Raw genomic sequence first — 26064 nt, 5'->3', positions numbered from 1 at the left:
ATTGTATCTGTTGGGGATATTCCTGTCTCCGTGACGTCACACCGATCTCTGAACACCGTCCGAGGCGTTATATCCGAAAATGATTTTGTCCACATCACTGAAAAAGAGATGCTCGAAGGTCTGAGTGACCAAGACGTGATAGATGTTCACAGAATCAAGATCCGGAAGGATAATAAGGAAATAGACACAAAACACATGATCCTGACGTTCAACACCAGCACACTGCCCGACACAGTCGAAGTAGGTTATCTGAAAGTTAACGTAAGACCATACATTCCCAACCCTCGCCGATGTTTCAACTGCCAACGGTTCGGTCACGGCTCACAAAGTGCCGCGGCCGGAAAACGTGCGCGAAATGCGCCTCGAAGGATCATTGTGATCAATGTGGCGCAGCCCCGCACTGCGCAAACTGTGAAGGAGACCATGCAGCATACTCCAGGGCGTGTCCGTCCTGGAAAAAAGAAAAAGAGATAATCACCATAAAGACAAAGGAAAACATTTCATTTAAAGAAGCGAGAAGGCGTTTTGCACTCACCCACTCATTCTCCTTCACAACAAAACAAAACTTCGCCGATGTGGTGCGTGGGCGCGGCGCACCACACCAGGCTTCGGCACCTGTCCCGGTCACACGTAGTGAGCCTGGGGCGGGGCCATCCGCGCCGTCTGGTGGAGTAGCTCACGCTACTCTGCCAACTCCAAGTCAGGCTGCGCAGACCCCCGGGTCGGCGGGCCTCAAGACCTCTTCCCACAGGTCGAGGTCAAACTCTAACGTGAACGTGCCTTCTGCACGGTCATCCAGCGCCTCCGCAGAGGCGATGGATACGACCCCGGGCAGCCCCGCGCCGTCCACGTCGGACGGTCGGCGGAGCTCTCTGGATCGATCAAAAAAAGACAGGCCCCGAGTCACGGGGCCATCAAAAACTTGATCTAGTTTTTCACCCGATACAAACACAAAAATAAGATGGCTTTCATAATACAATGGAATTGTAGAGGACTTTTACACAATTACAGTGACATAAAAGACATACTAGGAGCACATGCTCCTGTCGCCTTATGTCTACAAGAAACAAATTTAGGTCCCCAAAAAAATTACTTTCTGTTTTCCGCCGCGATCGGGAACAGGCGAGCCGACTATCGGGAGGCGTAGCCATCATAGTTAAAAACGGCGTCCCGGCTCGAGAGCTTAAACTAAAAACAAGACTTGAAGCTGTCGCAGCCACTCTGGTTGCCCATAAAACCATCACAGTGTGCTCACTATATATCGATCCGCACTTTAATTTAACACTACATGACTTAGAGGATCTTTTAGAGCAGCTACCAGAGCCATACCTGGTAGTTGGAGATTTTAATGCACATTCACATTTTTGGGGAAGTGAAAAAACTGACGCTAGAGGCCATCTCGTAGAGGATTTTATTTTATGCAATGACGTCTGTTTACTCAACTCTAATAAGCCTACATACTGCTCCCCAACCTCGGGGAAAATGAGTGTTTTAGATTTGTCTTTTAGTTCACCGTCTGTTTTTAACGATTTTAACTGGAGTGTTTTAGACAATCCATATGGAAGTGATCATCTCCCTGTCGTAATAAGTCTTTCATCCTCGCTAACAGTTATTTCCACAAAACCACGGTGTTGGAAGCTAAATTTAGCTGACTGGCAACTTTTTACAGCACAAGCTACATTAGAGAAAATAGTTTTAGAAAATGTTGACATCAATGAGATAAATGAAAAATTCACGAATTGTATCTTAGCTGCCGCACATTTAGCTATTCCTCAATCCTCTGGAATAGTAAAACAAAATCACAAATTCTGGTACACAAAAGAATGTAAAGATACAAAAAAGAAACAAAACAAAGCCTGGGGCATTTTTCGGAGATATCCAACACATGACAATCTCATAAACTTTAAAAAGCAAGAGCAAAAGCACGATAAATCAGACGCAACGCAGAAAGGGCATCATGGCAACAGTACATATCCTCGATAAACAGCTCAATAACATCCAAAAAAATGTGGGAGCAGGTGCGGAAATTCACTGGAAATTTTACTCCTTTCACATTTCCAATTCTAACAACACCCGGTACTCAAACAACATTAGAAGAGCAGGCCAACATATTGGGTGCGCATTTTGCTACAGTATCAAGCTCAGCCAACTACACACACTCCTTTCAAAAGCACAAAACAATTGTAGAAAAACAAAAACTTCCCTTCAGAACATGCATACATGAAGACTACAATCAGCTTATTACAATGCAGGAACTAAACACAGTACTAACATCCGGTAAAAAGACAGCACCAGGCCCAGACAATATACATTATGCCATGCTTGCTCACCTCTCTGAGACTGCCATAGAGGCTCTCCTAAAATTTTTCAATAAAATAGGGATGAGTGGAGAAATCCCCCAAGCATGGAGAGAAGCAATCATAGTACCCTTTCTAAAACCTGGCAAACCACCAACTAGTCCCACCAGTTACAGGCCAATAGCACTCACTAGCTGTATAGCAAAACCATTCGAAAGCATTCTAAACATCAGACTAACCTTCACACTTCAGTCCCGGCAACTTTTAGATATACACCAATGCGGGTTTAAAAAGGCATGTTCCACAACTGATCACCTTGTTCGCTTTGAGAACACAGTCCGGGAAGCGTTCATCCACAAGCAACACTGTATCGGGGTCTTCTTCGACCTGGAGAAGGCTTACGATACCACGTGGAGGTTCGGTATCCTCCGTGACCTAGCGGACCTAGGTATCCGCGGCAGGATGCTGAGCTGTTTGAACGACTTCCTAACCAACCGCACGTTCCGAGTCCGCCTAGGCGCAACCTTCTCCAACACTTTTATACAAGAAACTGGCGTACCCCAGGGGTGCATCCTCAGCACGACCTTATTCATCATCAAAATGAACTCCATAGGAAAAGTAATCCCAAAATCCATAATGTACTCAGTTTACGTAGATGACCTCCAAATAGCATGCACGTCTTCCAGCATACCTACCTGTGAGCGACAGATACAAACAACACTAAATAAACTGGCCACCTGGGCAGATAGAAACGGATTTAGATTTTCTCCTCAGAAAACAGTAGCGGTTCTATTCTCTTTGAGACGAGGCCTACAGGCCGACCCCACACTATATCTAAACCAGACCCCATTACCTGTCAAACAAGAGCATAAATTTCTAGGGGTAACTTTCGATAAAAAGCTCAGTTTCTTGCCACATATAAACAGCCTAAAGAAAAAAGCTTCCCAGGCCCTCAATGTACTGAAACTACTGTCAAGAAAACGCTGGGGGTCTGATAGGGCATGCCTGTTACATATATGCCGTTCTCTGGTTCGCTCTAAGTTAGACTATGGGTCCATCGTATATGGCTCAGCAAGACCATCCTACATAAAACGACTGGATCCTATCCACAATCTCGGTTTAAGGTTGTCTTCAGGTGCTTACAGAACTTCACCAATAGCAAGTCTGTATGTGGAAACGAATGAACCTTCCTTAGAAGATCGAAGAACTGCACTAACTTGTACATACATCCTCAAAATCCTTTCACAGCCCAAACATCTCTGTTACCCAATTGTCACGAAATGCCCATCCCGAATGCTCTTCAACAACAAGCCCCATGCAATTAAGCCGTTGCTCTTGCGCTTCGAAGAAAAATGTCAAACCCTGAACATACTAAATGAAATCAAAAATATTGCCCCAAGACACGAAGCGCTACCACCGTGGTACACTCTCCCCACAGTGTGTGACGTCACACTAACACGCTTCAGTAAAACCTGTACGCCACACGACCATATAATACAAGAATATCTAGCACTACAAGAAAAATACAGAAATTACACTGCATTTTATACTGACGGGTCAAAAACTCATGCTCATGTAGGAAGCGCAGTAATACAAGGAAAAAATGAAAATGCAGTACGACTGCCCTCATGTGCTACAGTTTTCACCGCGGAGTGTTATGCTATTAGTGTTGCGGTACAGAAAATAACAAATGAAAACATCAAAAAGAGCATAATTTATACAGATTCACTGAGCGTCCTTACAGCATTAAACTCCAAAAATGCCACAGAGCCACTGATTCGAAGCATCATACACAATATAGTAAAGGTCACAACACGAAAACATGTTATAAAATTCTGCTGGGTTCCCAGTCACGTTGGCATTAGGGATAATGAGAGAGCCGACACGTGTGCTGCACAAGCCAGAGCCATGGAGGTGAAACATGTGGGTTTGCCTCCGAGGGATTATATGAAGTTAGTGCATAGCAAACTAAGAGCCAAATGGCAAGCTTCTTGGGAAAATGAAAGAAACAACAAGCTGCATACTGTAAAGCCTATTTTGAAAGAATGGAAATCATGCCGTCATAAAGAACGTTTTATCGAAGTAATTTTATGTCGTTTACGCATAGGCCACACACACATCACCCATAACTTCTTATTAACAAAAAAAGACAAACCTGAGTGTGAAATGTGTGGTGAGGAGCTCACAGTGAATCACATTTTAATCTCTTGTTCGCATCTCGAAGAACTTCGAAATAAAATTTTTACGGTATTTTACAATGAACACATTCCATTTCATCCCGCATTACTTTTAGGCGAGCAAACACTCGTCGAGTTTTCACTTATTTGTAAGTTTCTAAAGAAAGTCAATGTTTTAAATTTAATATAATGTAACTTCTATACACTTAACATAACATCATCTAACCTTGTGTTTGGCGCATGATAGCCATAGTTGCTTATGTGCCAAAAAACCCCATATAACTAACTAGAAATGAAGTCGGCCTGGAAAAAAATGAATATCTGATCTGCTACCCTGCACTGGGGAAGGGAAAGAGGAGACGAGAGAAGGTCGTGATGTGTGACGATGTGGTGAAAGAGAGCAGAATATGAGCGCGCAGATTTGATGGCATCACTACCGCGAGTAGAGCGCTGTGTCGCTCAAAAAACGTGAAAACGCCCGCATTGCCCGGTCTGCTTTCGAACTCTGCGACCAAGCGCCTAGCAGTAAGTCTGTATAGGGTGGCCTGCTGTGTGAACGCTTCGAGAAAGCGGCCAGATTTAGTCTCTGCGCGCATGTCCTGGGCAGTCCACTATTGTATGCTCCACATTAGCGGCTATGCTACAAATGGAACAGGCCGGGGTGTCCGCCAGTCCAAATAAATATAAGTGTTCTTGCGTGAAAGCGACGTGTAAACGTAGTCTGTGCATCAGTTATGCATGAGGCCATGGAATTCCACGCGAAACCAAAAATTGCATTCCCGGATTTAGTCATGCAAGGTTGGTGAGCCGAGCGTCTGGCTGGGCCCAGTATCTGGCCGTCGCACACTTCCTGAAATCCGAAATTCCGATTGATTCCGATTTATAATCCTCCTACAACAATGGCCCCTCTCGCAATGTAGGTATATGCATAAATAAATAAACAAATAAATAAATAAATAAATAAATAAATAACAGAAATAAGAGTAGTGGTGTCCGGTCTTGAGAAAGGCAGAACTGTACGGATGCCATTGCTGAGTGTGCTGGAGCCAGTAGTGTCCATTGATCCCTCGAAATGCTATTCGGAGACTTTTCTTGAGCAGATGAAATGAGCTCAGTGATCTGTGTTGCCAGTGACTGGTAGGCGGTGTCGCGTAGAAAACGTCCTAAAATTTGTAGCCTAGGTGTCAAGTCTGTGAATATGCACCACTATTGAGGTTATTGCCGACAGATTAGCCGGATCGCTTCCCGAAGGGCCGCGAGCTCAAAAGCGGTTGATGTTGATTTTGAATTGGTGACACAGATCCGTCAGCTTATGCCGGAGTGTAGTTCTTACATTGTGGCCAGAGCAAGTTGCTTGAATTCGCTTACTGGTAGCATGGGTTTCTACAATTCCGGGAACATGCAGGCATGTCGAAGGCTAAGCCATCACCCGCGGTGGCTTGACGGGATGATATGGAAGGACATAACCTGATGGCATTAGCGACAGATGGCAGTGAAGTGCACTTGAAAAACCGCTGTACGGTCGCTCATTCAGAATCATTGCCAGTGGGTGACAATGGTGTAGGGTAAGTTAAGTAATCGCACACGAAGTGTTTCGTGTGGCAAGCACACCGATATTGGACAGAATCGTGCCTTTGTTAGAGCTGCTCCGTGGCAATGCAAAGCATACCTTGAGCGCCTGCGCATGAACGCTCTCTAAAGAGCGCAAGCAGGGAACGCTCATCTTAGATAGCGTTAGGAGGCTGTATCGAATGCAGCCTACTAAGGGAGTCTGGTGAGGACTTAGTAGGCAGCACTCGGTTGGACCCAATTCATGCACGACACGAAGCGAAGGACATGACAAAAATTGGTCTTTTTCTTAGCATATTGATGCGCCTCGAACGTGGCAGACCGCAGCAAAAATGTTTGGCGGAAGACATTTATTTTATTTATTTATTTATTGAAGTACCCTAAAGGCCCAGCAGGGCATTACATAGGGGGGGGGGGGGACGTGTGTGAAAGCAAAACAGTCATAACTGTGAACAAGATAAGATATGGTGTTGTCAGGATAAGCCAGAGTAACAAATAAGATGGCAAGTAAGCTGGAATAAAATTAGGGTCTCAAAGAAACCAAAGTCAAACGCGGTAACAGAACTGCGATAAAAAGAAAAAAAAAGGAAACAGTGATGTTGGGAAGTTTCAAAAACGAGTGCACAGTGCATGACAGCTTGACACCAGACGCTGAAATGAAATCGATCATGAATGCCCAGAAATGACGAGAGTAACACAGAGACTAAATAACAAAAGCGAAGATGTTTCGGTGTCACCGCGACAAAGACGCAGAGGACACCGAAAAACCTTGAGAAAGAAAATCTATGCATTACATAACACAACACCAGAACCAGGTCAGAAAGCGCTTAAAAAAGATAGCGGTGATATTAGGCGGCAACTAATTCCATTCGTTTATTGATAAATTTAGCGACGTATTTTGGTATTTTTTTGTAGGTGCAAAAATTGGGAAGATTTTCTTTGCGTCGTGTATGCGAGATGAAATGTGAGGAGCGGGAAGAAGATGCGAGCGGGCGAATTTCGAATTACTATAAAATGTGGCATGAAAAAATGATAATCGGGCAAATTTACTCCGTGTCGCAAGAGATAACAGGTTCAAATTTTCTTCAAGCAATGACACGCTTTGAAATCCTACGATGATGAAATGAACATTGCTGCTTGGTTCTGAACAGATTCGAGAAGACTGGAAAGGTAGTCCTGATGAGGATGACATATAATGGAAGCATATTCTAAGGATAGTCTGATCAATGCAATGTAAGCTTGATATCTTGTGATAGAATTTGCAAGGTGTAAACGGCGCCTTAGCAAGACAAGTTTCCTTAGTGCTTTACTGCTATGTGGTCTGTGGGAGTATTCTATGAAAGTTTAAAATGCAGATCAATTCCTAGATATTTTATGCAGGCAACAAATCGACACTTGTATTGTTTAGTGTGTAAATGTTACATAACGTTCCAGAAACAGGAGAGAATCTGATGTCTTTAGTTTTTTCGGCATTAATTTCCATTGGGCAAGTACGGCACCATTCAGTTAGTTTTTTTTTAAATCAGATTGATAACATTATTCAGGTTAGTTAATTCTTTAAATATCATGCAGTCGTCTGCGAAAAGGCGAATTGACGAGGCGATGTTAACTGCTATATCATTTAGATAAATTATAAAGAGCAAAGGCCCGAGAACTGTCCTTTGTGGGCCGTCTGATTTCCCACGTGTAGGGTAAGAGATATAGTCGTTTATCTAAACTGACTGGAACCGTTTAGAGAGGAATCCAGTGATCCATCCAGTCGTTTTGTCATCAAGCTGGAGAGTTTTAATTTTTAGCAGTAAGCGTTTGTGAGGGATACGATCAAAGGCTTTGGAAAAATCGACAGAAATTGCGTCTGTATCGAGGCACATGTGCAGTGAGGAATGAAGGAAGTAACTGATTGAAATAACCGGGGTTGGCGAGATCGTTTATAACGGAAACCATGTTGTGTTTCGAGAAGCAGATTATATGAGTTTAAATGGTTCGTAATGTGGGTGAATAGGATGCGTTCAAACAGTTTGGAGCATATTAATGTCAGAGAAATTGGTATGTGGCTGGTAGGGCCAGAATGGTCTCCGGTTTTAAATATAGGAAGGACGTGAGCAATCTTCCAGCCATTTGGAACGCATCCGGAGTCAAGTGACTGCTGAGATAGCAGCGACAAAAGGAAAGAGGATTCATGACACGTTAATTTGAGAAGTTTAGGGGTGATGCCATCGGGGCCTGGACAGGTGGATAGTGGAAGTCTATCTATCGCCTTCGCCACGCCGTTTGCGGAGATTACGATAGGTTGGTTTATTCGGGTTTAACGTCCCAAAGCAACTCAGGCTATGAGGGACGCCGTAGTGAAGGGCTCCAGAAATTTCGACCACCCTGGGGTTCTTTAACGTGCACTGAGATCGCACAGCACACGGGCCTCTAGAATTTCGCCTGCATCGAAACTCAACTGCCGCGGCCGGGATCGAACGACATGCTCTAAAGAAAGGGAGCAGCCATTTTCATCCATTAGGACAGGCACTACTTGGTCACATGTGGTATTAATGTGCGCCAGAATGTTTTTAAAATTCCTTGTAATTAAATTGGGGAGTGTGTTGCTAAAATATTTTACTTTAGATTCTAGAATTTCAACTGCAGTTAGGTCGGAAAGTTTATTATATCTTTCTCAGTCAGTGGGTGCATTGGTTCACGTGGCTTTCCTGTACGCCCTCCTCCTTCTATTCAGGCTCCTCTTCACATCACGTGTGAACCAGGGGTCACCCGATCTCGCGCTGATAGTGGAATTGGAGATGTCTTCAATTTCTTTGAGTTTATCGCGTATTAGACACCAGTTCTCGCTAGCGGCTCGCAGTTGAAAAGTGTCTGCAAGCCAGTAGTAAAAACTGGCAGGCATCCGATTCATTTTTGGTAAATTTGTACAGCATAGTCCCGCATAGTTTTATTTTGTTTTATTTTGTTAGCACGAGGCAGCAATAAGGAGCAATGCTACGGTCGCTAATTTTCTCCAGGACGCGTGTGGCAGCATGATCTGGATGCTTAGCTAATATCAAATCTAAGATATGACTGCCGGGCGTGGGTTCTTGTACCAGTTGTGAAAGGCGACGCAGCTGTAGCAAGTGAAAAAAGAAAACGAATAGATTCGGAGCGGCTATGTTCACAACTGATAGAAGGAGATGACCGATCGATTGTGGTTTAATTGAAGTCGCCGCCTAAGACAATGGTACACTTCGAAAACTTGCTTCGGGCATCGTTCAGGAGCTCAGGGATATCAGATCCGCAGTCAGGAGGGTGATAGCAAGCACCGAAAATGCATTTAAGATGTTGAAACCAAGCGGATACGAAAATCAGCTCAAGTGGTGCGCCAATTTGCACGAGAGATGGATGGTAATTGTCTTTAACTACGATCATAACGCCCCCACCTCGGTAGTTATCCCTATCTTTCCGGAACAGCACCAAAGAATTTGGAAGCTTAAGCTGGTAGTTGGGAATTTCGCCTGATAGTCAAGTCCCAGTGCCGATGATTATGTCGGCGGAGCCGTATGCAGGAATAATTTTGGCGTATCAGCCTTGGGCGGAAGTTAGCAAGAAGAATAGAAACCACTGATGCACGAGTGGGTGCAGAGTGACATGCAGAAGCCAGTCAGTCAGTAGAGGGATTTCTAAGTATGATCCGCTCTCCTCTGCCCGTTGTTTGATTGTACTCATATATGCAACCGCATAAGTGAAGCCTGTTGAATCCAATACTGAAACGCTCCTTCTCATAACTGTTCCCCTTAGCATTAACATAAGGCATCTCCGCTCCGTGTAGTGCTATCGGGTAGCGGAAAACAGATTTGCGCGTGAATGTGACTACAGCACATTTTTCCGCTGCAAATAGCAAACCTTGGCGCCGAAGGTATCTTGATATAGTTCACACAACTCGTTGCAACCTTGCACGCATTTGTGGGCGCGTGTACTGTCGCGATCACAACACTGCAGACCGTGGGAAAGCGTGGAAAAACTGCTTTCTGCGCCACCTAATGGCTCACTCCCGCTCGTTCTTTCTTAGAAGGCATCATTGTACACTCACTCCTACGTTTCGCACGGCGGACGTAGATCGGAACCGGCGCTAGGTGCTGCTTCGATATCCGGCTAGCGTCTGCCCCAGCCGCTGAGAAGGGTGAAACAGATAGTTGCCGCATTTCGCGAAGCAGCGACTTGCGTAAAGGGGAAGGGGCCCGCAGTGGCGTGTTCTTTGTTTTACTGCGTATCACTATTTATTATATAAGCGACACTTGCATTATTATATAAGCGACACTTGCCCAAAACGGCGACTTCTGAAGCTTCCATCCCCTCGGCAGGTCAGCTACTACAGTAAGCTCCACGTCGAGCAATGTTATGTTTTTTAAGCATGAAATGCTTTTAGCTCCCGTTGTCGGCAGTGTGGTGACGTCACGCCGAGACCGAGAGCACTCATCCGGGCTCTAAAACGAGAACATCCGGGCACCGTACGAGACTTAACGAGATTCAACGAGACTCTCTAAGCCCTCCTACGGGACCGGCATACAAGCGCCGGTTGCTCTTCAAACGAGTCACAAAAAATAACTGCTGCCAGTTTCTTCTCAATGTTTATCAAGATATCAGTCGAGCTGTGCATTGATAATGCACGGAATTATAATTTCCGATTTCTAATAACGCGTGCAAAAAGCACATACATGCCACAATACACTTCGTTGTCATGTTACATTGAATTCAGCGCAAAAAAACAGGCAAGGGACAAAGAGAGACACACTGAGACAACACGAGTGCTCAGTGTGTCTCTCTTTGTCCCTTGTCTGTCTTTTTTTGCGCTGAATTCAATTTAACATGCTTCACCAACTAGCCCGGCAGCTTGCTCTCCTGAACCGCACTTCGTTGTCATACGTGATCTGTTCCACTCATCCAAGCACTGAAACGGGGCGAAGCGCCGGTAGCTTCGCCCCGAGCGGGTGGTTGCGTTCCTCCCTTCCTGTACGGTGCGGTTCGGGTGTCCACCGAGATGACAGAGAATTACTGCGCCATTCCCTTTCCTCAAAAAGCTTTGCGTTCAAAGGGCAAGGCATCGCGCCGAACGGGTGGTGGCGTTCCTCCCTTCCTGTACGGTGCGGTTCGGGTGTCCACCGAGATGACAGAGAATTACTGCGCCATTCCCTTTCCTCAAAAAGCGTTGCGTTCAAAGGGCAAGGCATCGCCCCGAACGGGTGGTGGTGTTCCTCCCTTCCTGTACGGTGCGGTTCGGGTGTCCACCGAGATGACAGAGAATTACTGCGCCATTCCCTTTCCTCAAAAAGCGTTGCGTTCAAAGGGCAAGGCATCGCGCCGAACGGGCGGTGGCGTTCCGTGCACTGTCTGGCAGCGCTACAACACGCTGTCGCGTTCCACTCCTAAAGGCGAAGCTTAAGCTTCATTATTTAGCAGTTAATTAGTATTTATTCATTAATAAGTAATTAGTCACTTATTATTAATTTGTAATTACTTCGTCATCAATTATGTGTGACGTAATCCAGTGCTGACGTCACCAGTATCACATAGGCAAAGTGGTGCGGAAAACGCTTTCGCCTCTACGCACTTTGGACAGTTTCGAACGCGCTGCATATACATTCTTGTCAGGCCTGCGTCTCGTCGTGTCCGCGTACGCTTCGTGTTATGCCCGTAAACATTTCATGCTTACTCTACTCTCGGTTACGGGAGAGGCAGAGATTTTTTACTTTTCCTGTTTCGCGTAACCGCATCTTTTGCAGAGGGCTTGGTATACCAACGCTCTTCGCCACCATAAGCACTTGGTCATCCCGGCATTCGGAGCCTTGTGACCCGTTCGTTCAACGCTTGCGCATTGAAAATTGATGGTCACGCCTGCGAGGAGGCTGAGAATAAACAGAAAACATAATTGCACGCTCCCTCTCCTTTGTCGCGGCGCCGCGAAAGGGAACACGCGATCTCCTCCAACCATCAGCGGTTTAGGCAGATGCTTGCCAATAGCTTGCCAGATATCGATGCGGCACCTGGCGCCAGTTCTAAGCAACGTACGGCGGGCGGAAGCTAGGAGTGACGGTACAGGGATGCATGCAAGGGGCGAAAGAGCGAGGCTGTACCGTTAGGTGGCGCAGAATAAAGTTCTGCCACGCTTTCTCCCGTCCCGCAAAATTCTGGTCGCGACAGTACTGATGTGGACGCTAGCTGGAAGTTGACTCACGAAAGCAATCAACGCAACGTTAAATAAGGTTGGACTGAGGACTCCCCCTGTGCACGGTAGACCTCGTGACGAAGACACTCTCCATCACGCGTTGACCTGTAAACTGAGTGGCCGCAAAGCTAGCTTTCAATCAACAGGCTGCCGCCAACGCCCAAGTGCATCAAGAATGGCGCCATGAAGGACGTTGTTGTAGACCCCTTCGTTGCGGTTACGTTTTTCCTGTTCCGCTGCCGCAACGAGGTAGATGACGCTGTCGATTGAAGACCGTCCCCGCCGAAACCCCGTCATTATGTCCGGATAATGGGAATTGCTGTCTAGAAACAACTCAAGCCTCGCCAGCACCATTCACTCCATGAACCTTTCAACACAGCTTGCTAAGGCAACTAACCGATATGAGGTAAGCTCATAAGCAGGCTTTCCAGTCTTCAAAAGAGCACCCAGGCGGCTGATCTACCAGTTACCGGGAACGTTACTGGAAACCGATGTTTCATTGTAATAATTGAGCAGCGCAGATCGAACGCCCGTACCAAAGTGAGAGAGAGTTGAGTAAGAAATGCCTTCAAGAACAGGTGCAGATGAATGCCTATACGAGGCATGAACGACGTCTAATTCAGGCATTGCTAGGAGCAAGTTGTATCGTTTTGCGAAGGTGGCTGGATGATGTTGTCTTTCTTTTCTTTCTTTCTTTTATTGATGTTCATTTCTACAAAATGGAGGGGGCCGAGGTAAAAGCTGCGACAGTGCAGCTTGAGAGGCCCTCGACCCCCTTTACATGTGGCAGCGCGGAGAAGAGCAACATACAAAACATAACATACACAGGTCACCTGTCCCGGAAAAACAATCACTCAGATATACATAGAAGATAAGTCTAGGTTGTGCCTACAACCATTTTCGGCTGCCGCGGCTACAGAGCGGCGCTGGTAGGAAAGGGTGCCTATTTTGAACGGCTGAACGTCACCTTCTGACAACATGCCAAGTTCGCGATAGCGGCTCGCGTCGATCCAGTGATGAAGAGGACTGCCTCCATCCCTGCTTCCTTAACTCCTTCAGGTGACGCTTTATTTTTTGTTGAGCTCGGGGACAAATGAAGAGTTCGTACGTGGATTTTGTTCTTCTGTATTTTCTTTCGGCGTGCCGATAGACTACGCGTAGCCTCTCGAATTCCACGTTGATAGAAGACCCTCGCGTACATACATTTATTTATTTATTTACATTTATGCAGCGGCATAATTGAAGGGGCATAATTGAAGGCATAATTGAAGGGGGAATACATACATACACAATCAGTCTTACATCATTTGCCAAGTTTTTGTACAGAATAGGAAAGAAGGGATGGCAGGTGATGAAAAAGAACGTAAAAAGAGCATTGACATCAGTGAATTGCTCGGGAAAGGACAAGAATAGGAAAAGCAGAAAAACAGCAGGTGAGCATGCGTGCACGTCACAGTTTCGACAACAGTTCTCGGAACTTTGCCTCTGGCTGGCATTCAGCAATACTATGAGGCAGCTTATTCCATTCATTGATGGCTTGTAGAAACAAAGAGTGTTTGAACACATAATTACGGCATTTTATCTCACTCATTTTCCAGTCGTGGTGGCGCCTTCTGGATGAAAAATTAGACGGCAGCAAATAAGTTTCGGGCTAATAGCACTTTTCTTGAAATAAATGCGGTAAAGGAATTCTAACTTTATTCGTAGACGGCGCTCCTGCAGAGAGTACCAGTTCAGCCCCTGCTTAATACATACCGCGGGGTCTCAATGAGAGAGGACGTAATTAGGCCCTATATTTTTGGTGGTGCTTTGAAGACCACACAGGAAGCCTCCATGGATGACGTAAAGGTGGGCGAATCTGTGCATCGTACACGATACGAAGTGGAAGGTGCGTACCACTTCAGGCATACATAAGTTAGTAAGTGGTCGCCACTATGTGTTTTCACATCACACGGCGTGTAATAAAGACCTGTAGACTTAATGAAACAAACGCTGCAGATCCAAACAGCTACTGTAGGACTTTCCGCATCTTTGCAAAACTACTACTGTGACATAGGCGGAACAAACCTTCCCACCCTACGCAGTAGAATATGGTGCCTGGTCGGCATTCCTTCGTAAAACGCAGTATATTCAAGGCATATTTCTGACATAATTGCGGATTATAAGCGTAGAGTGTCAGGTGGCAGCAGTTTCTTTGTTTACAACAAGCTTGCACAGATGGCGCCAGCTACTGTGGCGACGGAGCGCAGGAGCATCGTGTCATGGGGCCCTCCAGCGGCCGAAATGATTGGGGCATGGACCATTGTGGAAAACCTGTTTCTCCTCCTTCGTCTCGACGCGCCCTACCATCTTCGTCATCGTGCGTCAGGGCAGTAGCAGATGGGCGAGGAGGAAACTCCCTCATGGGGGAACACCGTGGAGAGAGGCTCTCTTACGGATCCGGCCAGCGGCTGCAACCGCACGCTCTCGTCACCTTCCGCGGCAGGCGCACGGAGATCTGCTCTGCCTTGCCGGTGCACTTCTGGTTCCAGGCAGCGAAACGAGCGCAGCAAACGCGCTCACCTCTCCTCACCTCCCCCAGCAAATGCTTGGGGATGGCTTTGCCCCAAAGAATGAGGCGCGCTCGTGAAGACCCGGCCGCCATTGTCGGCGCGTACAAAGGTGAGCCGCCGATAACCACCGAAGTCGCGCCACTGTCCCAGCCGTTAAGTCGGAAGCCTTCTTACGTAGCCTTCTATTTCTGAGGAATGCGTCGTGGATGTTTTGTAGCTAGCCAGCCTGCTGTGTTTGCCCGGTGGTCAACGGATTCATTTGGTTACTGCAAGGAACATGGATGTCAACGAAAGGGCGTTTTCTTCTGGCTGAGATTTTCGTCGCACCGCCAGTGGGCTCAACGGCACTGGTTCGACAACGGCCAGCCCTCATGATTTGAACCACTTCGGTTCTTTGACGAGCACTGACATCGCACAGCACACGGGCGTCCAGCATTTCGCCTCCATGAAAACGCGACCGCTGCGTCCGATATCGAACCCGCGCCTTTCTGGTCACAAGCCGAGTGCCATAACTGGTGAGCCAGCGCAGCGGCTGTAAATAAATAAAAAAATATTGCCGCCTCTCTAGCACTTTCGTTCAGCTCCTGCAGAAATTTCGCCTTTGAGGGGCACAGGGTTTTCTCCCACCGTTGAGTTCTTTTATCCTTTTATATTTCTGCGTAGTTTCTTTCGATGCTTCCTTCTAGAATGAAGCCAGGACTTGCTAGCAAGTCAAGCTAGCAAAAAACAACACCGCGGCCTCGTGACAATGACCTGTCTCGGCAGCTGCGCCCCTCGGTGAAGGCGAAGGAGGACAGAGGAAGGGAGTCGGAACGGGATGAACGGGTCTCGGCGTCGGTTGCCGTGGCAACAGCCAGGTATGCCGCCGCTCAATAACTCTCACCTTGACCGACTGACCGGCAGCACCGCAGTGGCCCCTCGCGGTTGCCGGTGTGCGCTGGCGTCACGCGAACTGACAAGAGGGGGGGGGGGGGGGGGGCGAGGCCGAACGCTCATTGCGGGTACAGAGAGAAAGAGGAAAAAAGCGCCTCTTTCGTTTAAATAATACCCAACCATAGACACGCCTCACGAGCAAATCTGAGAGGTCCATATTAGGCACATTTAGCAAACAGCGTACCGTGTTACTGAAAGCCACGTACCGTACCGTAGTAGCCGGAGTACTGCTTAAAACACGGGCGCCGCTCTTTCGCGGACGGCAGCGAATACGATGTCGCAGTGTTCCGTTTGGAGGGGCATGATTAATCGGACTTTAACTACACGGCGCGATAAACAAATATCTGATGGGTGTATTACTTTCTTTCCGTATAGAATGAATAATAGCAGATAAAAAATGCAGCATAGGAAGAAAAAATAAAACATGTGACCGCGGGTGCCAAACCTCTTAGAGGTAGCTAGCGGTAGACGAACACGCTACCACTCGACTGCAATATAGGCTTAAGCAGGCTCACAAATTTTGGCTTATTGTTGTAATGTGAGGCAATTTTGCTTCATTTCATCCTTTGAAGTGCCCGATTAATTGGAGTACATTTCACATTCTTCTCAGACCGAACTTCCATCTTGGTCCTCTTTCGAGTCGTTCTTGTTCACTTTGAAAGGCATCTTTGGGTGTAAAGCACTGCCGTCCGGCCGTGCCAACGTTCACTTAATGGGGATATTTACTCGTTGTGAAATTTTTCACATGAGTGTGTGCAGTGAAGAGATACGATTCAGCTTATGTTGTAAGTCATTTGACCAAGTGGGTCTGGAGGCGTTTGTTGAAGTGCAAATCATAGAGTCACTTGGTTGACACGCTGCCGCTATACATTTGGCGTTAGCGGCTTTTTTACGCGATATATATATATTGAATTGAATTGAATTGGCTTTTTATTTGCAGGAAACAATACAGATGAATCCCTGCGGGCGATATATATATATATATATATATATATATATATATATATATATATTGTGACGAAGACGAAGCTGGCAGTGGCGCGGGACGGAGCGCCCGCGCTAGGCCAGCGGCCATTAAAATCATCTCATAGCCATGGTTCACCACGTCTCATTCTTCGGCTGGCCGCCGCGTAACAATATATATACAGGGTGTCTCAGCTAACTTGGAACAAGATTTATAAAAAACCGGAATTTATAGTTGAAAGAAAGCGCGGCTCCCGTTTCTCCGGCAATAACTGCACACTCACGTTAGCAGAATGCATTCGGAGGAACGATGACAATCTCATGAGTTTCAATTTGGGAGCAAGATCCCAACAAGCAAAGACGCATATAACAAGTCTGGTAACGTCGTGTGAATTACGCTGAAAAACAGGAGCCGCGCTTTCTTTCCATTGCCGCCCGTACCTACTGGCGCTTATCTTGGAACCAAGCACATCGCGAAGCCCTGTCTTGGGCAGCACGAAAGGCCCGAAGTGGGTGATGTTTCTTACGAAGCACGGATGAGAGCGCTGTAATCGCGGCGCATCCGGGCACACGGTGCGCGCTGTCACGTGGTATTTTTTAAACTCCGCGGGCTTTCGTTTTTCCCGAATAAAAATGGCCACGCTAGGTCTATCTAGTTGGAAGTGCCTGGGTTGGACGATATTTGTGGAGCTCCACAACTTTCCTATTGACGCCTGGACGTTTCAAGCTATATTTAAAAAGTGAATTTATTTATCTCGACTAATTATTGAAATAGCAGGAGCGAAAAAATGGTACTGTAACTTTAGATAATCCTCAAAAACATCCACACCATTTCAATTCTGAAGAACGCTTAACTTTTTATAAATTTATAAACCTTGGTCCAAGTTAGCTGGGACACCCTGTATATATATATATATATATATATATATATATATATATATATATATATATATATATATATATATATATATATATAGTAGTTTTTCGTCTCCTCTCCAGTCCGCCGCTCCAGAAGCGCAGCGCTGCCGGTCGACGTCTCCTCAGGCGGCGCGGCCGCTGGACCACGGTGGGGTGGAGCGCATTTGGCCGCTCCTCTCGGATCATGAATGACAGTTTGCCAATGTCGCTCAAGAGGTAAAGCTGCCTCTCACCGCTACTCACCTTTAGGACAGAAACATGGAGGATATCGAAAAGCATTCAACGTAAATTGAGTACAACGCAGCGAGTACTCTGTGAAGGAAAATTTGATGCTCCCGAGTATGTAAGATGTGGTGTCTGTTTTTCAGCAAAATTCAGCTGGTAGTTCAGCGCTTGTCCGTGTTCCTACATCTTCGTCGCGGCTTCTTTTGCACTGCCACTTTCCATGACCGAGGCTGGGCAAAGCATCCCGAGTGGAAGGAGAAGCGCGATGGGCGCATTACAGGGGCAGCGCCGAAAGCAGAGCACGGTTGCAGCAAAACAACAGCAGTGGTTTGAGAAGAGTACCTTGCTGCAGATGTTTGACAAGTGGTGCCTGTCGCCTGCGCAGTCTGCCCTCCACCCTTGCACTGCTACCACGTGCAGGAAGTGCGCAGGCGGCCCACAGCTTCTGATACGTTTTGCAAATGCATGCGCCTCGCTACTTTTGTCGCTGGATGGGCTTAGAAGAAGGATGCTGAAAGCCCATCTGGTAAGAACCACGTGCACAGTTGTCCGAATTAGAGCACTGCACGGGCCTCAATTTGAGGCCCAAGCCCGGCCCGGGCCCGAGACATGAAGCCCGAGCCCGGCCCAGGCCCGCGGCTTCAAGCCCGAGCCCGGCCCAGGCCCGCTAAATTATCGCTCTTGCGAGCCCGGCCCGGCCCGTGAATCCCGGAGTGAAGCCCAGTCCGGGTCCGGCCCGGCCCGGCCCGTTTCACAGTAATGCTTGAGGTATACTGCTCACTCTGAGCAAGTAGACTGCTACTATACCGATAAGGAACTGGCCGGCGAAGCATCTGAAACCACAGTTTGGCTTGCAGAAAGTTGGTTCTTTTTAACCCAGAAGAAAGTGATTAAGAGTAGTGCTCGCCAGGCCCATCTTTTGGACAGTGATCTCGTGTAGGTGCGCAAAAATAAACTCGGAAGTTCCGAGAGCCAAATAAAAAGGGCTGCATACGAGCGTAATAGACTACTTTACATTCCCCCATGATTTTAATCAGATATATTTTGGCACCCGCGAAGTATAAACATTAAAGCTGCCTAGCAAGCAGTAGGATGACATTTTTTTTAGTGAACGCGATCTCTCAGGTTGAACTCATAGCCGAAATGGTCGCCTTTCAGCAGAAACGAAAATCTAAAAGGCTTGAGTATTTCACGGTGTGTGTTTGAAGACTATAAGCGTCCTAAACTTATATGTTCTCCCCGAATGGATTTCTAATAGTGTATAGGTATGTTTTGGGATGACGAACGATCAATGGCCAATTCAGGCGGGTTGAATTTTACTCTTACTGGTGGAGCAGAATATAACGCGCGCGAACCATGTGATAGCTTACAGGGTAAAACACTTGTCATGACAACCAGGCTGAAGAAGCGAGGAGGGATAGATGTGGTTATGAGACGAGATTTACAAACTCTCGCGAGCTTTTGTAGCTGTTTCATTTACGAGATGTTCCGCTCAGCTGATCAAAAAGAAAACCAAACGCGGTTTAGTTTGTTAATTTTCTCTCATGGGAAAAATATAGCTATTAAATAAAAACTATGTTTTTGGGGCTCCAGGGGAGTCAGGCTGCGAGAGACACCAAAGCAAAGGATCATTTCGACCGCCTCGGTTTCTTCAATGAGCAATGATACTACAAAGTACATGGCTGTCATGCTTGCCGCCTAAACAGAAATGCGGCCGCCGAGGCTAGGAGCAAACCCTGGCTCCCCGGCTCAGTAGTCAAGAAACTGTACCACTAAGCTACCGCGGCATGGAAATAGGGCAAATAAATAAGTAATTAAATAATTAATAAGTAAATAAGTAAATAATTAATAATTAATAAGTAAATAAGCTTAGTTTTTTTCTCAGCGCGTACTATAACCCATAGCTCATCCGCGTTGCTGCTCCAATGACGCAGTTGTGTACTTCACTCTGCAATAGTGAATGAATAGTCGGACACCAGCTGTTTCTGTACGCACCCAAGGCCGGCTCGGGTCCGCAGCTTTAAGCCCGAGCCCGGCCCGGGCCCGCAACTTCAGGCCCGGTCCAGGCCCGGCAGAACAAATCATGTCCCGGCCCGGCCCGAGCCCGTGCAGTGCACTAGTCCGAATGCCACCTGGGATGGCTTCATTAGGGCTGACGCCAGCATCGCAGAGCCGTGCTCGGGCGACGCCACTGTACACGAAGGACGAGCCCAGTTAAGAACGACCTGCTGCCAGTTGCTGTGAATGTCTCAGCCACCCTAACCAGATGGTTGGGAACAAGTGAAAGATCGAAAAGCGCCGCAGTGCAGCCTGCGTAGATGAATAAACGCGCATAGAGTTTTTAAGCCGTAGATTCATGTTTTGTCGGGCTGAGTATTTACGGCTGTAATACGGGAAGTACAGATACTTCTAACATTTAATACAACGAACATCGTGACTGTCGGGTTTCATCGGTGACAGACGGGTTTCAGACTACCCGTCTTTTCTAGTGCTTAGGACTACATTTAGGGCACTAGATTACAAGCCTAAATTTATTCGTCTCCAGTCTTTGCATAGCAATATATTTGACAAAAATCGGATTTCAGCTCCCTCACTATATAGCCTCTTCGTAAATGCTAAACAAGACGAAGACAACCTTTCCCTATATTTAGGGCACTAGATTACAAGCCTAAATTTATTCGTCTCAAGTCTTTGCATAGCAATATATTTGACAAAAATCGGATTTCAGCTCCCTCACTATATAGCCTCTTCGTAAATGCTAAACAAGACGAAGACAACCTTTCCCTATATTTTGTCAAACAAAATCCGCAAGAACTTTTCCCGCGTAGTTCAAACGAAAGGAATTATAGCCCCGGTAAGTTGGTACAATCAAAGGACTGTGCACAAGAACACGAAAACTTTTTCTCTCATAAACTAGCTCTACCTTTTGCAAACTGTGTACATGATATCTGTGATTGCGGTGCTTTCTGTTGTTTGGCAGAGCGATCTGCTCACCTCTATGTTATTTCGGATGTGCAATCCGGGTCTTCTTTTTTCAGTAATTGTTCGGGGCCAAGAATTTACATGTTTCTGTAGCATTGCTACAGCGTAAAATTTATTCGTGGGTTGTGTTTTGCACTCTCATGTCTTGTGACGGTTTTGCCCCCTCTGCTTAGGCTAGCTTCTTGGCCTGCCCTACAAATAAATGAATAAAGTCCCCACCAATTGAGAGGACTCTGTTCGCGCTTCCTTTACCTTCGTGTCGTTTTATCCCGTCTCCCGAGGCCATTTTCGAGAGCACCGCTGAGGCGAGTTCCCAACCCCTGGGGCTAACACTATGGAAAGGGGCAGCGAGAAACCACCACCGATACCCTGCGAAATTGTCTGCGAGTGAGCAAATTACGTCTTCTGCAAGCTCATCAGACACTTGTGAAGGACCACTGCTGCTGCTGTTAGATTATATAAATGCATAATATCATCATCATCATCATCATCATTTATTTTCCCTTAAGGACCCCTAGGTGGGGCATTACATAAGGGGGGAGCAAAAATACGAAATCACAAACAATAGGAACATTTGAAATATAACACTGAAGTAGGCAAAACAATTGTTAAAAGAGCATTGAAAAATAAAAAAACGGAACAATCACAGGTACACTGTGGCCATCACGTATATACACAGGAACAAAACGGGAACACTGATTAGCAGACAAGGGTTCAAAAATGTAACATGTGCAAAGGTGGTACTGAAAATTGTCGGGTATTACACTGTAAGTGTGCTAACGAAAAAGATGAGATAAAAGCAGGGTTTTGAATTTATTGCCATCGCGCTCATTTACAACTGCCTCAGGCAGCTCATTTCACTGTTCAATGGCGGATGGCAGGAAGGATTTTTGAAAGGCATAGGTGGAACCATGTAAACGCTGTAGGCTCGGGCTGTTAAAAAGACGACGAGATGTTCTATTGGGAGGGAGTAGAAGTGTGCAGTGCAATTGAGGAAAACTGTAGTATAACTTGTGGAAAAGGCAGAGTTGGGAAATTGTACGGCGAAAAGACAGTGGCGGCATGTCAAGCGATGATTTTATGCCAGAAACACTGGTTCTGCGATCGTAACATGAAGTAATAAATCGGGCTGCACGACTTTGTACTGATTCTAATGCTTCAATTAGGTATGACTTGTGCGGATTCCAAATGGGTGAGGCATATTCTAGTTTAGTACGAATGAATGTTTCATAAGCGAGTTTGCGGATGAATGGAGGGGACACGGCTAGGTACCTTCTCAGTCTGTTGAGCGATTTTGAACTTTCAGCTACTATGTTTAAGATGTGCTCGGACCATGAAAGTTTGCTAGTGATTGTTATTCCTAAGTACCGGTAGGACTCGACTTGTGTTAGGGGGATTGACCTTAAAGAATACTCGTAATTTAAGCTATTGCGTTTACGTGATACTGTCATGTACTTGCATTTTGAAACGTTTAATGTCATCAGCCACCGGGAGCACCAGTTGGTTATTTCGTTGAGGTCATTTTGGAGGAGGTCTTGATCGTTGTTTCATGATATGCGTCGATACAGAATGCAGTCGTCTGCTAATAGGCGAATTGACGATGATATGTTGCAAGGAAGGTCGTTAATAAATACCAAAAAAAGAAGAGGGCCGAGCACGGAGCCCTGAGGAACACCCGAAATGACGTTTGTAGCTGAAGAATGGTGGTTGTCTATTACAGTGCGTTGCGAATGGTTAGAAAGGAAACAATGAATCCACGATAAAACCAGCGGGTCATCTTCGATTTTGTGCATATTCTTTTTATACGGGCAGACGTTCGTGATAACTGACGTGCCGTTGAAAGTTTTACGGCGCGTTCTGCTTGAAAGCGGATAGCCCGACTTGGGTAATTCTCTCGCAGGGCGGCAAGAAGAGGCGGCCGGAACCTGATCGCGACCGGCCGCTGCTGCTTCCGCTGCCGGGCGCCACGGAGCCCTGCGCTGCCTTGGGCCCAATGTTCCTGCACACAGCAATGAGGTACTACAGGTACGTCGGACCCTTGCGGTGCATGGCGGCTCCCATGTTAATCATCACCATCATCAGCCTGTCTACTCCCACTGCAGAGCAAAGGCCTCTCCCATGTCTCTCCAATCAACCCTGTCCTTTTATAGTTGCAGCCACTGTATTCTCGCAAATTTCTTAATCTCATCCGCGCACTTAACTTTCTGTCGCCCCCCGCTACGCTTGCCTTCTCTTGGAATCCACTCCGTTACCCTTAAGGACCACCGGTTATCTTGCCTTCGCATTACATACCCTCCCCAAGCCCACTTCTTCTTCTTGATTTCCACTAGGATGTCATTAACCCGCGTTTCTTCCCTCACCCACTCCACCCGCTTCCGATCTCTTGACGTTACACCTATCATTTCTCTTTCCATAGCTCGCTGCGTTGTCCTTAACTTAAGCTGAACCCTCTTGTTAGCCTCGACGTTTCTGCCCCATAGGTGAGTAACGGTAAGATACAGCTGTTGTATACAGTTCTCTCGAGGGATATTGGCAAGGTGCATTCATGACCTGAGAGAACCTGCCATATGCGCTCCTCCCCAATCTTATTCTTATAATTATGTCTTTTTCATGATCCGGATCAGCGGTCACTACCTGCCCTAAGTAGACTTAGGGCAGGTAGGGAGGTAGGGCAGGTCTTATGTTGGGCACCTAACAGGTGCCCTTCATCTCACGCTTGCATCCAATTGCTGACGTTCCGCTGGTTGCTTACACACAGCAACGCAGCAGCGCATGGGCTCAAACTGTGACACCAAATATGCTTTCGAAACTTGCGGCGTGAACGCAATCTGTAGTCATGGAATCGCGGCGCTTGCAGACGACACACACACATACAGCTGCGCTGACTCAGTTGAGTGTCCTCGTTTGGTTTTGGTTTACTGGGGTTTAACGTCCCGACGCAACCCAGGCTATGAGGGACGCCGTAGTGGAGGGCTCCGGAAATTTCGACCACCTGGAGTTCTTTAACGTGCACTGACATCGCAGAGCACACGGGCAATTCGGCCGCCGCGGCCGGAATCGAACCCGCGTATTTCGGGTCAGCAGCCGAGCGCCGTAACCACTGAACCACCGCGGCGAGGTTTGTGTGTCTTCGTCTGTAAGCGCCGTGATTCGATGACGTCTGAAAGGAACCAAGCAAAAAACACCGCTGCATCTATATAGAAAACCTTCATCGCTTCTCTTTCAGTGGACACGGTGGACCGGACCGGGACCTGCAACTTATTGTAGCGCTTGTCCTGTCTCGTCTTTGTCCTGTGTTATTTCCCGCGCTATGATTATGCTGTTGCAATGAATTACCAACCTGCCCAACCCTATTCCGTTCTGATTATGCCTCCACTCTTGTTTATAATGCCTCCCCACGCGTTCTTTGCTGTTCTTTCTGTAGAACGATCCCATGTTACTGGTCCTACCGTGCCCAAAGCGTTGGGTTTCCATGGCGTATAAGTGTTTTTGGTATGAAACTTCTGCTTTGTGGTGACGTGGAAAACAATCCGAGTCCCAATGTTCAAAACATGTTCGATCTTATTTTATGAACGCAGAATCAAATAAAAAGAGACATTTCCAATCTGAAAACTTGTTATGACGAATCGGCGGCGTGCGCATTCCTTCTGCATCTGAACAGCATAGAACCAGCCATACAGTTCACGAGAGAGGAAGAGGTCGACGGCCGCCTGCCATTCCTTGACACGCTGGTGAAACGCGACAAATCTGGACTTAGCTTCGCTGTCTTCAGAAAGGACACGCACACAGGCCGGTACCGGAACTGCACTTCAGTGGTTGCTTCTCTTGTACGACGGGCAGAAAAAGTCTGCTCAGCCCCGAAGCAGCGAGCGGTTGACTTGGCGACTACACCACGTGACCTCTTGTCCTCGGGCTATCCCAGTTCGTTTATTCGGACCATTGAAAATCGCTTGGCGCATCCAGCAGCGGGACAACTCCGGCGACAGGAAAGAAGAAAAAGGGTGGCGATATTCTGTATACCCGGCATAAGCGAGAGCCTGTCCCGCATATTCCGGCCCTGTGAGGTCGACATCGCCCACATTCCTACGGGCTAGATTAGACACGCGGTAGTGAAAGTGAAAGATAAGCTGGAAAAAGACAAGTTTTCTGGCATTGTCTACAGGACCCGTTGCGCTGGCGTGACCAAGCGTACATAGGTGAAACGGGTGATTTTCATAAAAAATTGCAGCAGCACACCAACGCTGTCAACAAGCGGCGCGTGGCAAAAAACGCTCTAGCTGAACATGCTGTTTCCACGGGTCATGCCATCGACTGGGATAGCGCGAGGATAATTGGAAAAGAAAAGAACAAGACGACAGGTCTGTACATGGAATCCATTCATATCCAAACCGCGTCACAGACGCTACACCGTAAAGAAGGAAATCTAACCCCGATCTACACGCTGCTTACGTCACACCATGAAGCATTTAAAATGAACCCTCACTTCATTCTCCCTTTCATTGTGAACAAGGCTCCCGTAGCGGAGCTGTGACGTCTCTTTTTGTTTATGTCTAACGATTGGTCGGCGCTTGTTATTTCCTGGCATGAATTTTCCCGACCAGACGGGTTTCCGTCGAATCCTGGATTACATCCTTCTTTGGACGCTAGGACCTCAGAATGACACTCAACCTCCACAGAACCAAATCTTCCCCACTTTATTATTTTGAGGACGAATGCGCAAAGCACAGATAATAAAACTGAACCCCTCGAAATAGCCTTGATTACTCAAAATCCGCACGTAGCCGTCATAACAGAGACCTGGCTTTACCCGGATATTAGTAGTGGCTGTATCTTTCCTCCGCCGTACTTTGTTTTCAGACGTGATAGGGCATCACATGGAGGCGGCGTCGCAGTGTTACTAAAACACAACATTAAGGCTACACTTCTACAACAAATCAAAAATCATGAAAGCCCATTTCTAGAGATCACGTACAACTACCGCACCTTTATACGACGTTCATTGTATAAGCCACCAAATTCGGATGCTGATTACCTGAGCAGGCTGCAGGATCACCTTTCGTCGTTTGGCAACAAGAACATAATCCTTGCTGGTGAATTCAATGTTACAAGCATCGATTGGTGTACTGAAAATTTCGAATCAATGCACGACTCAAACCTTTGTGATATTATGTTTGCTCATAATCTGTGACAAGTCGTCATGGAACCAATTAGGGTATGCGGGTCTGCCAGCTCTATTCTCGACCTGGTGT

At 46.8% G+C, this 26064-nt stretch overlaps 2 protein-coding genes across 12 annotated transcripts in view; one reads left to right on the top strand and one right to left on the bottom strand.

Annotated features, from left to right (window-relative positions):
• LOC149367588 (uncharacterized) overlaps positions 1 to 26064 on the bottom strand; it is a 1242925-nt gene that overhangs the window by 610461 nt on the left and 606400 nt on the right. The window lies entirely within an intron of this gene.
• The window catches only part of LOC149367592 (CD151 antigen-like), a 231785-nt gene that overhangs the window by 165216 nt on the left and 40505 nt on the right, over positions 1 to 26064 (top strand). For all 3 annotated transcript variants that reach the window (XM_089556231.1, XM_089556225.1, XM_089556217.1), the window contains one exon: positions 22716 to 22840. In XM_089556231.1, the coding sequence (XP_089412357.1) occupies positions 22809 to 22840 (32 nt within the window). In that variant the 5' untranslated portion in view covers positions 22716 to 22808. The remainder of the gene's footprint in view (positions 1 to 22715; positions 22841 to 26064) is intronic.

The sequence above is a fragment of the Amblyomma mixtum genome, chromosome 1, assembly GCF_055824585.1.
Source record: "Amblyomma mixtum isolate Tamu chromosome 1, ASM5582458v1, whole genome shotgun sequence".
Classification (NCBI taxonomy): Eukaryota; Metazoa; Arthropoda; class Arachnida; order Ixodida; family Ixodidae; genus Amblyomma; species Amblyomma mixtum.
The sequence above is the reverse complement of the archived record's forward strand: the minus strand, read 5'-3'. Positions and strand labels throughout refer to the sequence as shown.